The following is a 16,374-nucleotide window of genomic DNA, read 5'->3' on the forward strand; positions in this document are numbered from 1 at the left end:
TTGAGAGATCAGTATGTTGACACTGTAATATTTAAAGATGGATTAAAGTTTCACATAAATACTTGAGAATGACACTTTAAGCCTAGTTAAAGGATGTGAATATATTGCTTTGGTGTCGATAACACATGTGATATAGCACATGCAACTGAAATATATACAAGTGAAGTTGACACGTGTAGAATTCACAAATATAGAAACAATATTAAAGCAGTGAATGTTGCAAAACACAAAGATGAACAATTAATAAAAAATTTAAAAAGTATGCGAAAGTAATTTAAAAAAAGAAGGGGAAAATGAAACAAAATTGTTTGATAAATAATACAATGCTCAGTATACTGTAATTGTGTGGTATGTTGTCTGATAGGAAAGAGTACAATTACTGAGTCAGTCTTTGGTGCTTAGCTACAGAAGAAGTGATGATGTGCAAGTATTGAGCCTGTCAGTATTTAGCAAAATTGGTTAAGGTCAATACAAAATCCATAACTATGGGCTGTTCCTGGATTTGACATTTTGACAATTAAGAGCTACGGTAGTATACAAATATTAACTTCTCATGTTTTTATATACCTCATACATAGATTCTAGGAGGCCTAAAAAAGTAATGGAAGAGTACCCCACCAAGTAGACCTAGGCCTACTTCCGGCCTAGGGGGTCAAAGGGACAATCTCCCTCATCGTAGAGGACGCAGTCCCACTGTCCGTGCGTGTCACAAATTACACAGCGATGTTGGTGCTTAGAGATTACGACAGGTAAAAAAGTACTATTATTCAACATGATAGTACTTTTTCCCTAGAAATTTATGAACTATCATTCAACCTACGTCATAGGAGTGATGGTTGAATCAACTATCTGCTTTTTAATCAACCAGATGCCGGGGATGTATGTATGTGGTATATAATAATGAATAAACTTGTGGTGGCAACAGTGGGAGTCAGAGGTGAGATTCTTCATGTCGAAAAAGCATGGATCACCCTGTCGTCCTACACCACTTGAGGTCATTTGTCATCTTCTAAAACTCTGTCTACCACCATCAAATTTATGAGAATAAATGTGATATGACCAAATTTGGGTATAACATGACATCACCATGCCCATACATTTGGCATATCACACAAATTGTCATAAAATTTAATAATGTGAATTCACCTTTATAGGCCTAGAAACTGTAATTGCAGATCCTAATATTTGTTATTAACATCACCCACCACTGGAACCTACTAAACTGAGCCAACAACATTGAGTCCTGTCTTCTCCCACTAGGTCATTATAAACAAGGGTATCATTAAGTTGTGTATTCATATTAATGGTAATCATGAGACCAACATTCAGTATTCATCCAACAACATTCTCTCCATTCTCACCTTTATAGGCCTAGCAACTGTAATTGCAGATCCTAATATTTGTTATTAACATCACCCACCACTGGAACCTACTAAACTGAGCCAACAACATTGAGTCCTGTCTTCTCCCACTAGGTCATTATAAACAAGGGTATCATTAAGTTGTATATTCATATTAATGGTAATCATGAGACCAACATTCAGTATTCATCCAACAACATTCTCTCCATTCTCACCTTTATAGGCCTAGCAACTGTAATTGCAGATCCTAATATTTTTTATTAACATCACCCACCACTGGAACCTTACTAAACTGAGCCAATAACATTGAGCCCTGTCTTCTCCCACTAGGTCATTATATACAAGGGTATCATTAAGTTGTGTATTCATATTAATGGTAGGCATGAGACCAACGTTCAGTATTCATCCAACAACATTCTCTCCATAAAAGCCATAAATCTCTTCCTCTTCAATGACCATGCACCCACATTGAGGCAATCAGAATGGTCTGCGAGCTGCTAGCAAAAAGCTCCTCCACTCTTGGTAAGCTATAGCTGTTTAAATCAACAATTAACTAAAATCTGCTCTAGCTTTTTTTTTTTTATGTATTTATACAATTGTATACTATGTTTTTACAATGATTTATAGCTATATCCATATAATTTAACTTTACTCCAACTCAAACTTAGGACACAGTGGAAGCCATAACCACTAGACTACAAAGTATATGTCTATTTGTGTGTGTACTTTTTAATTTAACCTTTTGATACGAATTATTAGTTGGTATGAAAGGCTTCAAAAGTGTAAAGAAAATAGAAACATTATGAAACACCTTAGATAGAAAACATTAAAATTACGAAGTGCAAATTTGTTTTGATAATTAGCTTCAGAGCTATGCAATAAGCATATTTACAGCAAGAGAATGAATCCATTTAAAAGATAAATTTCACAATACTGTACAGAAAAATATGAAATGCAACATTTAACTACTATGATGTTATATTAGTTCTATAGTTTTATGAATGATTGGATTTTCAATGGAATAAATTTATTTAAGACTACAGCAAGCCAATGTTTTCGAATATAAGTTTAAATACTGATGCAATTTAAGTCATGCTCCAGGGGAAGAAAAAATATAGAACCAAAAAACTCAGGCATTTGTGGCTACTCTTGACTGAGAATAGTTGAATGGCATGCTAGAAGTAGATTACTACAGAGGGCGCTCTCACCTTCATGGCATCAGAGATGTCAGAATCTGATCTCTTTAAACAGACACATAAAAAGAATTATTAGAAAAGGCATAGTTGCTTCTAACACTAATATTAGATTCTATGAAGCTTATGATCAATAGAAACAAACATAACTTTCGAGACTAGTGCGTAGATGTCGTGAGTCACCAGCTTCCGTGTACTTCACATGAAGGCATACACGAAGACTTGTGACTCAATAATCTACACACTAATTCTTAAGTCCTGCTTGTTTTAAATAATCACTGTTCTACAAGACTAATATGGTTGCTCGTTATTATGAAGCATATGACTGTAACAACCAAAGGATCATCTATCTCTGTTAATTGATGCAGTATTTTTCCAGGGGTAGAATACATAATCATTGCATATTTATGCCAATATTCCTATCGTTTACCTACATGCAGTCTACAACTGTTTTTTTTTTAATTCAACAATAAACCAACTACAACATGAATACACAAATTTCACATAGCAAACATAATCAAGTACAGTATGTTTTGTTAAAATGCTCGGACGTTTACCGAAAATATCTGTAAAAAATCCAATTCGTTAAGATTGCACATAAGAGAAAAAAATTAATGTAATAGTGTCAAACATAATTTTTTATAAACTAAAAAAAACCAAAAAACAAATAATACAAAAACAAAATTTAATACACATTGCTAACGTTAACAAAATTTATACCTCTTGGTTTCAATTGCATATATTGATACTTTCAATTGCTATTAATTTGATATAGTTCATTCAATTAAAAAAAATTACTTACAGTTTTACCTGTACTAAATTATTCCAATATATGCTATCAAAATGCTTTCACAAATGAGTTTACAATCAAACACTGAATCTCATTTAAATCTACTCTTTTGATCCCCACATTCCCTTCCGCCCATTTATTACTCCTTTCATCCATCAATCACCTTTACCTTCTCTATTAATACTAAACTGTGTGAATGCTTTACAAAAACAAAACAATTAATTATACTATACACTGAATATAAATCATGTTAGATATAGATAAAAATACTTGAACACATCTAGAAACATTAACATATTAAAGCCTAAGATGAAAAAAAAAAATTCCCACATATTTAATACCTTTACTACAATCAGTAAGAGTTCAGTAATAGAAGAATACGTACAATGATGACTGATGATGATGATGATTTATTTATTTATTTATTTAAAACCATATTTAAGGAGGGTGGCCCATCAAGCAAAGCTGATCAATGATGTGATGTTTATAATGAAGATGATGATGTTATGTTGATAATGACAATAAGGTTCAGATAAAGAATCAGATGAGAAAAGTAGACTTTGTAATATTTACAATGATGATAATGTAAAATATTATTGATAATGATAATATTAACATGATAGGATACAATGTATTGCATATTCAACTTTAAAAATTGACTGTGAAATTAATATATGTACTGTAATAATCCAACAGTTCGATGTAGTAAACAAAGTAAATCACTTTATAAATTATTTTAATTTTAAATCTTAAAAAGATAATTACTTTCTTAATAAATAGTATTTGAAATTATAAAGCCCTGTTCAGACTATCAAATTTTATTTGACAAAAACATGTGATATGCCTAAATATGGTCATGATGACATCACACCATGACCATATATAGGCACATCATGACTATATATGGGCATACAAAAGTGATTTGTCAGTGCGGACAGAGCTATAGATATTTTAGTGATCATTTATTTTACACATTATGATGAGAAAGAGGATTACTGAAAACCAGTAACAAAAAGTTGATAACTAAAAATAAATAACTAAATAAACTGAACAAGTCAAATTATAATATGGATAATGTGGCGATGTCCAGCAAAACCAGTCACTCTTTGCAAATGGTGTTTTGGAGATAATGGCCAAAACATTCTGGAATGTCTACATTTTGGAAATCTATTTTATTGCACTAAACTAACCTTTACATATCTATACATCATGCTATGTTGTTATTTTCCCCACTATTAATGTTAAAACAACATTTTTTAACAATTTGGTGGTGTTTCTGCCTGAAAAATGCCCGAAATCATACATATTGAAGGCTGATTTCTCAAATACTGTACAGTACTAACACCTTTTATATTTCAACTCCTGTAACTTCATAACAAAATGTCAGATTTAAATGATTCTTTTACCATTTTATTGTGCTCATTTTACTGTTGAACCCTATATTAATAACTAATAATCAATTTCTTGCAAGGAGGGACTGGTTTGGCTTGTTTTTCCATAAATATTTAAAATAAAATTATTAATAACAAAAACATATAAACTTTTTAATAAACAGGTGGAAAAGTGTTGCACATTCCACTCCAGGTCTACAATCGATAACATATTTTTTTAACCAGAAAAATACTATCAATATATAAATTTTAAAATGCAAATTAATAAAAAGGGAATATGCATCCATGCATGAACAAGGGATACATGCAAAATCTGCAAACAAGATGAATTCATCAGCATTCCATTCATTAACATAAAATGACATTCTACAATTTTACAAAACATCTTTAAAACACCAGATAAAACATAAATTGACAATATCCGAATACAAATCATAGTATAACAGGCAAGGTGACTGTTGTGGAACATAACTTTTATCATAGCAACAAGTAAGGACAATATACCAATTATTTAAAAAAATTTTGGTAAATGACAACAAATTTACAATAAAAAAGGAAAATACTATTGTAATTTACCGATAAAAACTGCATTAGTTCCCAGCAGATAAGAAAAAAAAAAATGATAGTTATGTAATCATCTTTTCTAAAAAAAATATTCAAATATTTATAAATACTTTTAATCATTCATATTCATTAATACTGATAAATATTCATATTAAAATTATTCATGAATATTTATTACTATTGATAAATATTCATATTAAAAATTGTTCATGAATATTCATTACTATTTATGACGACAACAAAATAAATTACTGCATGGAAAATTATTGTTTTGTATCTCTATTCATAATAACCAAACCATTGGTTTAAACACTATTTAAATATATGAACATTTTTTCAGTGAATTTAAGATAAAATAATAACTGTTATCAGAACACCGTAATGGAACAGTTTCACTCCAAGTTAAATACATTTGTACATAGTTTTATAGTTTGTAATAAGGATGCTCTGTGTAAAATTAAATTGCTTCTAATCAGGCCTACTGTGAAACTGACTGAAGCATTTCCTTGTGGTCACAAGGTGGGTGGGTAATGAAGCAGCAAGCTGAACAAAGGGGGTGCTAAGTTCTTCAGAGTAAACAACCAATCATACTAATCAAGAAATCTATTTTACTTTTAAATTTGAAAAACAAGATAGGTAATCAAAATGTTCATTTTTCTTTAAATGTAATTCTTTAAGTTTTATTTTCCTCTTAATCAGTCAAATAATCGCAATTTGTGTAGCATGAATAGTTTAAAATGTTGTAAAAGCAATAAACTGGACTTGACAGATATGCTGTATCAAATAACGCTGCTACAATACAAATGAATAATTTGATCAAGCAAGACATCACATTATTATTCAAGCATGAAACTGACAAGCAATGTATTCATCAAGTTAGGAGTTCCAATAGACATTTTGCTTAGTTAAATATTAATATTTATACTGCAACTAATGCAGAGCACTCACTGAGGCTGACGGCTGATGCGATTCCATGGAGAACAAAACGTGTCGACGGACACGCAACAAATTGTTTTAATGACGATCTGTTCAGACAGCCACCGACTATCAACAGACGGTGTTGCGTCGTCTAGTGCTCATAGGGAGCAGATTTGGGTTCGTCAGCCGACAGTCGTACGGTGCAGTCAGTGCCCGGCTTAAGAATTCGCAAACAATATTTAACAAGGCAATACAGCAAAGCTTATCATTGTGAGTAGAGAGCTGATCATTTGGAGCCACTGATAATCTAGTTTTTGTTTTTTTATCAGGCTTGATCATTTGGGACCCAAAGTGTATGAAGCTTGGGGAAGAGAGAGCTGATAATTTCATCTAGCTATTACAAAATAAACAACTGGTTTTCAGCCGAAATAAATTATTTGATTACCGGTAAATATGGGCCACCAAAAAAAAATGGTAGGCTATTAAGTAGCTAATGATTTTTCCTCAGAAATTTCAGTAGAGTTTAGTTTGAATTGGTCTGGCTGACAAAGGCTTTGTATGCTTTATATCATTATCATATAGCTAATGAGAAAGAACATTTTCAATGTTATGAATGATATGTTACAAATGGATATCACCTACGATGATATTGCAGTTTTAAACATTAATGACATAATAAAATAATAGTGCAGTACAGTTATTTATTTTGAATTAGGTTGTGCTTTGTATGCTTTATATCATTATCATATAGTCATACCTTTGGTTTAAATGCAATGATTTTGAGTAAAAATTCAACAGCAAAAGCCCCGGTGAATACCATATTTAAATAATCTAAAGTATCTTCATATTTTTGAGGTTGTTTATGAAACTGAAAAAAAAAGAGAAAATATTAGATTTAATATTTCAATTCATAAACATAAATATTATTGAATTCTACTTGAAACATGCGCAGTTGTTGTTACGGACTTTTTGTGTGGTAAAGAATACAAAATTGCTTGACAACCAATACGTACTTGTTTTGACGCGCTACTGTGATTTCACGAACTAACACAATCTACTTTGATTGTGTTAGTTCGTGATGTGATCGACGAATTAAAGAACAACTTTTCTGTGGTCCTATATTAACAAGTGTCTTATCTTTATTATTCTAATTTGAGACCAAATCTACTAAAGACCACGAAAACCCCAGTCCCAAGAGTGGTCATTAATTGAATTGAGAACTGTATATTTTTTTCTTGCACTAATAAGTCCCTTAGGTCATTATTTTCCAATATTGCTCTCAAAATGTTACATTAATTGCTTATTTTATATTTTTGTCCCTTACCTTCATTGCTAATATAATAGTATTTAACATAATAAGGATAAATATAGTATATTCAAATGGTCTGGATGTCACTATCTTCCAGATCTTGAGTTGCTTTGCATTTTTGGGGATATATTTCCGAACAGGCTTTGCATTCAATGCAAATTCCATGCATTGACGCTGTAAAAAACAAGAAATATTCATTTACTCATTAATTCTGCCTTTACCAGCAAAATAAATGTATATGTATAGGTTGAATAACAGTGTTCTATAATAGATATGACTAATTGTGCTATTAAATTAAATGATGCTAAAGTTATTCTAAAAAATTGTATACATGAATAAAAAAAATAATAATATGATATTTTAATATTGTGGAAATTACTATCTAAAGTCCAAGTAAAAATAGTTACCATTTTTATATGCAAGTCTCCCTCTAATTAAAGATCCCTCCAATTAAAGGCCACCTCCAATTAAAGACCACTTACTTTGGTCCCAAATTAACAAATGTCTTTTATCTTTATTATTCTAATTAGAGACCAAAGCTGCTAAAGACCATCATCGAAATTCAGGTCCCAAAAGTGGTTTTTAATTGGAGAGAGACCTGTACTATCATATGAAATATGAGTCATGACAGTATGTTGCATATACCAATGGTAACTTAACTACAATCATATGGAATTTGGACTTTACTATCAAACCATACAAAACTCGGAAACGAGAGTAATAAAAATTCTAATACCTGATTTTTGTCCAATTCACAATTTTTATACTCTTGCTCTCCAGCACTCTGAAATGTGACGATGACGAAACCCACAAAGATGTTGACCATGAAGAACGCTATCACAATGATGTAAGCAAAATAGAATATTGCTACTTGCGGCCTGTAGTTGTAGATAGGTCCAACGTCCTTTTCATGCGAGTCAATTGAAACGTATAACAATCTAAAAAGGAAAATAAAAATCACATGTTAATGCAGCAAAAGAGAAACCAGAGATGTGAGCAGAGATCATTGTGCCAGTAAAAAATACAATTCACCCTCAAATTTGAGACCACCTTTGGGCCCTAAAAATTTGGGGTGGTCTCGGGGTTTGGTCTCTACGTAGAGGGTTAGCTTAGTGTTAATAGACTAAAGATAGTTACTTGGTTCTTTGAAAAAGTGGTCCTGGATTAGAGGGGTTTTTGGTTATTGCTGAGGGGATTCAATTCCCATTAAAGGCTTATAGAGTTTAGAGGTTTATTAATTGTAATAAAGCCCAGGACCACAGGTTTGGAAGGCAAGCACAATCTTCTCCACCAAGTTATACTATTATTGCTGTTACTCCCTCTATGAATTAACAGAATATCTGGCAATGATATTGGATTACACAAAGAATCTGTGATGTTGCCAGTCTATGAGTAAGATACTTACCTGGATAAATTGCCAACAAGTTTATCGGTTTATCCAGGTATGTATTTATGAAATTACCAGCTCATGGATCCAGACAACATGAATGAAATGTTAACCCAGGGAATTATTATGGCTTCACAATGACTGTGATCACTTTCAATCTAATAACAAGGGAACTAAAACAATATTACCAGACACTGATGCTACAATAATAAAATTATGTGTATGTAATAATACATTCTTAATGTACTGTACCTCCTTTCACTATTAACATTGTTATGGGAAAATCACATAAAACAGGATAGTAAACACAGAGCTTCATATCACATCATAGTATATTTTGCATTCAAGTCAACACACGACAGACATATGACATAAAAAATGAAAAACATAACAGTTAAGCCAAATGTCTGGGAGCTCACCAAAGTGCCGCTAGCAACAAAAGACTTACTTTGGCCATCCTTCAAATGTAGAGACAGTGAAGAGTGAGAGCATAGCAGAGTAAATGGTGTCAAAGTTAAACTCATTCGTTGTCCAACTGCGGTTCATTACTTTCGGATGATTTATATCGCCATCAGGATAAGTAAAAAATTGTCCCCTAAAAAATTAACAATCAGTTAGGTTAGGTAAGCATAGTGGTACAAATACTTGAATGTGTTAAGCTGGCCACTCACTGCTTCGTACGACGGTCATACGACTGTTGGACGACAAATGCAAATCCGCTCTATGTGTTCATTAGACGACGCGACACCGTCTACTGATTGTCAGTAGCAACAGATCATCATTAAAAAACAATCCGTTGTGTGTGCTTTGTTTTTTCCATGGAATCGCGTCAGTTGACGACCGTCATCTGCAGTGAGTGCTCCGCTTTAGCCTTGAGTGGATTGGGTTATACTGGATTTATTTGATGCGAACAAATTATGAACTTACTTGCAAACATCCTCCGTAAGCTTTGAAGCATCATTGCACCTTTGGAACTTTCCTGCAAACAATTGCACTCCGATACAAGCGAACATAAAGGTCAGAAGTAACGTGACCAGCATGATGTTGCCGATGGTCTTGATGGCAACAATAACACACTGAACAACATGCTGTTGGAAATGATCAACATTGTAATCATAAAATTTGATTAACACCATATATTTTCTAAATTATTATCACTGAGATAGCTATACTTTAAATGAGTTATTAACTAACAATGACTGAGAGATTAAATCAAATTATTATTATTATTATTATTGTTATTTTCCTAAAATGAACTGAAATACACATACCTTAAGCCCTTTGGCCCTGTTGATAGCTCGGAGGGGCCTGAGCACCCTTAAAACCCTCAATATCTTGACAGCAGAGATTCCTTCCTTGCCCCTAATAAAAGTATACCAGTAATACTTATGAAATAAAATAATTCCTAGCATACAGTAGCATTCTAGAAATAATCCATTTTTACTATTCAATAGAAAGATAATAAAAGCATATATAATAATTAATATATATCATCATAAAGTGGAATTTGCAGAACTTTGATAAAGTGTCAAGGTACCACACTATCTTCTACCAAATTCCCCACCACATTGTTCTTACTGTAGATAATATTTAAGAATGGACACTTGCTAACAAAATGAATATTACCTTAGAGTAAAAGCCTTAATGTACATGTTTGGAGCTTAGACATGTCAAATAAACTACTACCTAGGCCCTGCTGCTAAACTTTGATAAAGAAAATATGAAAATAATAATCAGCCTAAAAAATAACATTATTTTGATTGCTAATTCCTAATATTTTGGTCTAAATGCACAATTTTGGGCCATACTAAGCTATAAAAACTCCCTACATGAACCAAAAATTATATTCCGGGACCCTGATAGAGGGCCCCTCTGTTGGACTTGGTCGGCCCAAATTTCTGGGGAGTCATAAAAAAACACGGGAGGAAACATACTACTGTGCCCCTACTGATCTCTGCAACTAATTATACTGGATCTTATAGTAAATCATTAGAGACTTTCTATAAAAAAAAAATGAAATAATAGATAACAAATGTTGACAATATTTAAAAACCAATTGTAAACATGCGGATAATGTGTGATATCGTGGTGCTAGTCCGTCAGCCGCAAATGCACATGCCGCTGGTTCACCAGTCAAACATGGAATTAATATACACAGTGGGCATGCGGACACGTGGTCATTGGACGTACAGATGTAGGAACGTTGTAGTCCATGAAATGATGTGAATTGTTGAAGAACAAATAGCTTTACACAAGTGTAGGCATGCCAGTAACAATGGACCTTTCCGCTAAGCCCCGCCCCTTGAATACTGTTGCTAAGGTCCCACAAGACGGCAGTGTTAAAACATACGCGAACACGTGCGTTCGTGGGACAACACGTGTGTTTGTAAGACGCGCGCGTATTCCTAGCGCTGTTCTGATTAGTCAGTTGTTAAGTTTGATTGACACTCCGGAAAGGTCTATTGTCTAATATACCGCAACACATTTATCAAGGCTAGCTTTAACATTACCAACTGAAATCTATGTTAATGTTATTTAGATTAAATCATTAATTAGAGACTTGTTACATAATATAATATAAACGATTACGTACTGTGAACATTTTAGATTATTTTATTCAAACATGGTTTAAACATTACTACCAGATAGATGTTGATCTATCTATCATTGTAATAGCAAGTGCCTTTTTGTTATGGATTAACAGCTTAGCTTACCATTACCACCATCACAAATATGTTCCTTACCCCTCTGTCCAACTTAAAAGTGATGGCTTAGTGCAAGTTGTTAAAAGTTATATGCAACTGGTTAACATCAGTCACAGTTATTAATTGGCAGGTTTAGTTTAGAAAAGCAGTTAATAGTCTTAGCAATTGGTTATCAGCTATGGAAAGTGGTTAATATTTGTTTATAGCAATGTCACTGCACATTTTCTAAGTTAGCAGGTTTCATCGTATGAAAGATCATCGTATGAAAGATATATAATAATAATACAGAGATGTATACTGCACATTTTGCAAAGAAATGCAAGGTGCTGGGGATGATATTATTGATTGAGGGACATGACAACAAACAGAATTAAACTTGCATAAGAATCCAGGTAACTCTGCTTAATGAAGCATTGCATTAATGTTTCCTGACCAATGCATGACCCACCAGATTCAAACCTATGGTTTCTCAGTATATTAAGGCTGAAAAAAAACCAAACAGAAGAGGAGAGAATAACAAACAGGAAAAGTGAGAAAAAAGCTAATAAAATATTAAAATATAGGAATATATAGAATTAAGTGTAGAATTAAAATTAAAAAGGCAAAATGAGAAGACAGGGACACAAAGTAGAACAAAGTGAGTTTAGGAAGCAGGATGGAACAAACAATTTACAATCGACAAAGAAAAGACAAGGTGAGAGAACTGAATGGCATGGATGCAAGTTCAAGATGGACTACCTTCAACTGTACATTAAATTACTACTGAATTATACTTCTTTATGACAACATCACCATTTCATTGGTAATTTATAGTCACATGGGGCATAATAATGAGAGGCCAACACTAATCATGATTAGTATCGCTGCCATAGTAACAGTGCACATCTGAATGGAGCAAGCATGATAAATAGATTTTAAGTACTACTCACTCAACCTTATTGGAAGGCATGCTAAAAGTAAAAAGTTTGAGGATTAAGAAAAATAATAAAAGAGAAAGAAAACATAGAGAGAACTAATAAAAACCAAAAGCATGCATGAAACACCATGTTGATGAAAGGCTACAAGAGGAAATGTTAAAGTATATAAGAAGATATATAATATATATAAAGATATACTATCTGTGGAAAAACCTTAAATAATCAATTAAAATATTTGATTAAATTTGTAACAGGATCAAATAAGTTAACAATGGACGCAGATTGGAACCAATCTTTTTTTTAATTTAAATTTTGATTTGCATATGCAAATTAGATTTACAAAAATCTTAAGTATATCTTTGCAAAGAATAGGGGAACAGTAATTATCTTGTTCTCATCTTTATTTCTATATATTATTAAGCCCTGTGCAGACTATCAAATTTTGTTTGACAAAAACATGTGACATGTCTAAATATGGTCATGATGACATCACACCATGACCATATATAGGCACATCATGACTATATATGGGCATACAACAGTATTTTGTCGAAGAAAATTTGATAGTGCGGATAGAGCTCTGCATACAAATATTGAAATTACCAGCTTAACACAGACAGTATAACTTTAAATAATAAAGAGAAGTTAAACCTCGTCTCGAAAAATTCTAGGAAAAGTAAATAATACGGATTCATGTATCCAACGATTACCATATTCCTGAAAACCATATTAAACTTCATAAACCAGGAAAACCCCAATTTCCCAGTTAATATAGAACAAAAAATTTAGTACATTTAAACTTAAATTTAATTACCCTTCTCCCTCCATCATAACTCTAGATGAGACAACAAAATTTGAGCATATAATTTTATTTTAAATTTCATTTATTTTCAAGTTCATATATAATACAATATTACTTTTACTGTATATGCATAAATCAATTTTAATTTTACAAAAGTATTACAAATTTGATACAATTAATATTTAATTAGAAGTAATAGAATAGAAATATTATAAGAAAAAAAATTAATTAAAATGCATGAATAATATATGGATATTTCCGATATGATAATGATGAAGATAAATGTAGGAGCAAAAAAAATTAAGAGATCCTGTTGAAGTAAACTAAAGACCATTGCAATAATATAAGGATATTTCCGATATGATAATGATGAAGATAAATGTCGGAGCAAAAAAATTAAGAGATCCTGTTGAAGTAAACCAATGACTATAGCAACAAGCATGGTAATGCTATCCTGGGGTCAGCAGATGAAACTGACCCTTGACATGCAAAGAATCATGGGATTAATACACACCATGCTGATTCAACTCTGCATTTCTACTGTGCTATATGTGTTTCCTTGAAACAGGGAGGTAGATTAAAAACAAAAACAATTATTGGCTTGCCAGATGGACTTATTTAAGCATGAACTTACTCTAAGGAATATGAGATATAGGAGACTGTGACAACCAGTAGATCCAAAAGGTTGAAGGAGTTACGACAAAATGCTCCTTTGTGAATAACCAATCCATACGCTACAACCTGCAAAACAACAATAAATAATAATTTATTTTGATGTAGCAATGCATTGTCTGCTTCTACTTGTGGATTGGATCCAATGGTCACCAAGCGCAAGCTCGGTGATTTAGGGTGTGTTTCTACTGATAAACACAAAATAATCGATTTTTTAAAACCGTTTTTTTAATGAGTACCAGACAGTCACGAAAAAATCGGTTTTCGTGACTGAAATTACGTCACCATTTTGTTTATACAACACATTGTTTTCCTAACTGGATAGTATCTTTCTCATTCCTGTCATGATGACGAGGAGTAAGATACGATGTGGGGGCGAGAAGGCAAATGTTTTCGGCTGTGCTCATCGGCACAATACGGTAGGCCCAAAAGAGCGGAGAGGCCTAGGCCCAATATCACCCCCCCACAAAATAATTACAAAATGAATTCGTCACTCCACATGAAGAGGACAAATTATTTTTGAAAGTTCCTGCCTAATACGATCTAGTCTTTTCAGTGATTGACCTGGAGGTCACATTTCACCTGAAACCGCTTTTTTTTTTTCGCTTTTTTTGTGTTGCAGCTAAAAGGTGCACAGCCAAAATCGGTTATTTGCCGTTCAAACACGCTATCCATTGCGTGTTTTTAATTGATTTTTTTTAATTGCTTTTTTCAAATTGGTCCCGTTTCTACTGCGAGAAAAAAAGCAATTTTTCGAAAAAGCGATTTTTAATCGATTATTTCTTTCCAGTAGAAACAGGCCCTTAGTGATGATGACACCATGGCTAGTTATGTGGAGGTCGTAGGTTCAATTCTCACCTGAATCACTTGCCACATTTTTTGCAAGTATTCGGGAACGTACTGAATGTTCATTTCGATAACATGTTAGGTATGGCAAAAGCATCAATCCTAACAAGTAATTTGTTGTGTATAATTTTGTGACTAGATTTTTTTATTTCAACATCTCATTACAGTTAAAACTGAATTGCGAGTATGGATGTTAAGAGGAAGGAAATTGCAGATCTAGTAGCCTTCTCAAAAATCTACTATAGTCCAGAAGCTAAAAGATCATGTGTGCTGATATTTACCAGAAAAAGAATAACACAACAATAAATCTTGCTTTAAAACTTCTTACCTTCAACATAATTTCTATAGTAAAAATACCAGTGAATACATAATCAAATTTCTGAAGAATCTGGAAGAGAAAATAAAATAAAATTTATTCTCAACAGTACTGATGAAAAAATGAAACCATGAGCAAAAACTAATATACTAAAAGGTAATAAATAAGTGGATATTCATATACTTGTATAAAGGTAAATAAAAAAAACATTTTACAAAAAAAAAACAACATTAGAATTAATTAATCCCACCAGATTTGAAAGAGCCAACCTTCAAATTATACAAAACAGATAAACAACCCTTGGTACATGCTGTACATATAAATCAGTATTTTACTAGACATAATTATGAGAATCTTAGTTGTATGCATTTATACGGTTGTTCACAATTGGCATTAATACTCCAGTTTCTCTTACTGCTGCCACAAGTTTGTTTGAAATTTCCCCTGCAATTAACATAGAAATTTGCAGGTACTGAATTAAACCTATATCCTGGGATTCTACTAGGATTGAACTTATTGAAGGGGGGGGGGGGGGAAAAGAGAAAGAGAGTGGTTGCTTCAGTGGTTATGATTTAACTTCTCAACCTTGAGGTCGGAGGTTCAAGACACTGAAACCACACTGTACAGATGCCTTAACAACTGAGGTATGAGGCTTAATTAGTATACTCCCTTGCTTTTCTCATTAGGACACAGCATATTACACGATGATAAATCATATAATAGTAAATTTGATATTTAGAAAAAAATTGTCATAAAATATTAATCATGCTCAATAAATACTAATCCTTCATTCAGCACAAAAAAAATATCAGTAATCCTACTCCTTAAACTTCGATATTTGCATGCCATAACCTCATATTATGCAGTTAATGCACTCATTAGAGTTAGATCAAAGCAAACATGCAAAGGATGGCGAATTACAGAAGCAAACCGACCGATATGTCAAGTAGCGTACAAGGTGATGTGAGATTTGACATTTAGTAACTTGAGCATGCTTAAGACTTTGATTATGAATGGAAAGCTTTGACAGAAGTTCATTTGTATTTACAGAGGACTATAGGTTGATGACACTTGCAAACTATGTTGTTTACTCGATTGCTCTAGATTAGAAACTCTAATGTAATATTGAACTGTATATTATATTGGTGATGAAACGATTCAGGATGATGTAAAAATATGTTGATGTTGATAATTATGTTGCAA

The 16,374-nt window shown here is 32.5% G+C and overlaps 1 protein-coding gene across 1 annotated transcript in view; it reads right to left on the reverse strand.

The window, feature by feature from the left end:
* The window catches only part of LOC117107867 (voltage-dependent L-type calcium channel subunit alpha-1D-like), a 96,671-nt gene that overhangs the window by 23,629 nt on the left and 56,668 nt on the right, over nt 1-16,374 (reverse strand). The window contains exons 19-28 of the mRNA XM_033249676.1: nt 15,184-15,243; nt 13,972-14,078; nt 12,548-12,568; nt 10,185-10,275; nt 9,841-10,001; nt 9,362-9,508; nt 8,263-8,464; nt 7,542-7,700; nt 6,972-7,085; nt 2,570-2,602 (exon numbers count right to left, since the gene is read on the reverse strand). Of these exons, the coding sequence (XP_033105567.1) occupies nt 2,570-2,602; nt 6,972-7,085; nt 7,542-7,700; nt 8,263-8,464; nt 9,362-9,508; nt 9,841-10,001; nt 10,185-10,275; nt 12,548-12,568; nt 13,972-14,078; nt 15,184-15,243 (1,095 nt within the window). The remainder of the gene's footprint in view (nt 1-2,569; nt 2,603-6,971; nt 7,086-7,541; nt 7,701-8,262; nt 8,465-9,361; nt 9,509-9,840; nt 10,002-10,184; nt 10,276-12,547; nt 12,569-13,971; nt 14,079-15,183; nt 15,244-16,374) is intronic.

This window comes from Anneissia japonica, unplaced genomic scaffold (genome assembly GCF_011630105.1).
Source record: "Anneissia japonica isolate Jap-2015-1 unplaced genomic scaffold, ASM1163010v1 scaffold288060_len1141017_cov207, whole genome shotgun sequence".
NCBI classification, from domain to species: Eukaryota; Metazoa; Echinodermata; class Crinoidea; order Comatulida; family Comatulidae; genus Anneissia; species Anneissia japonica.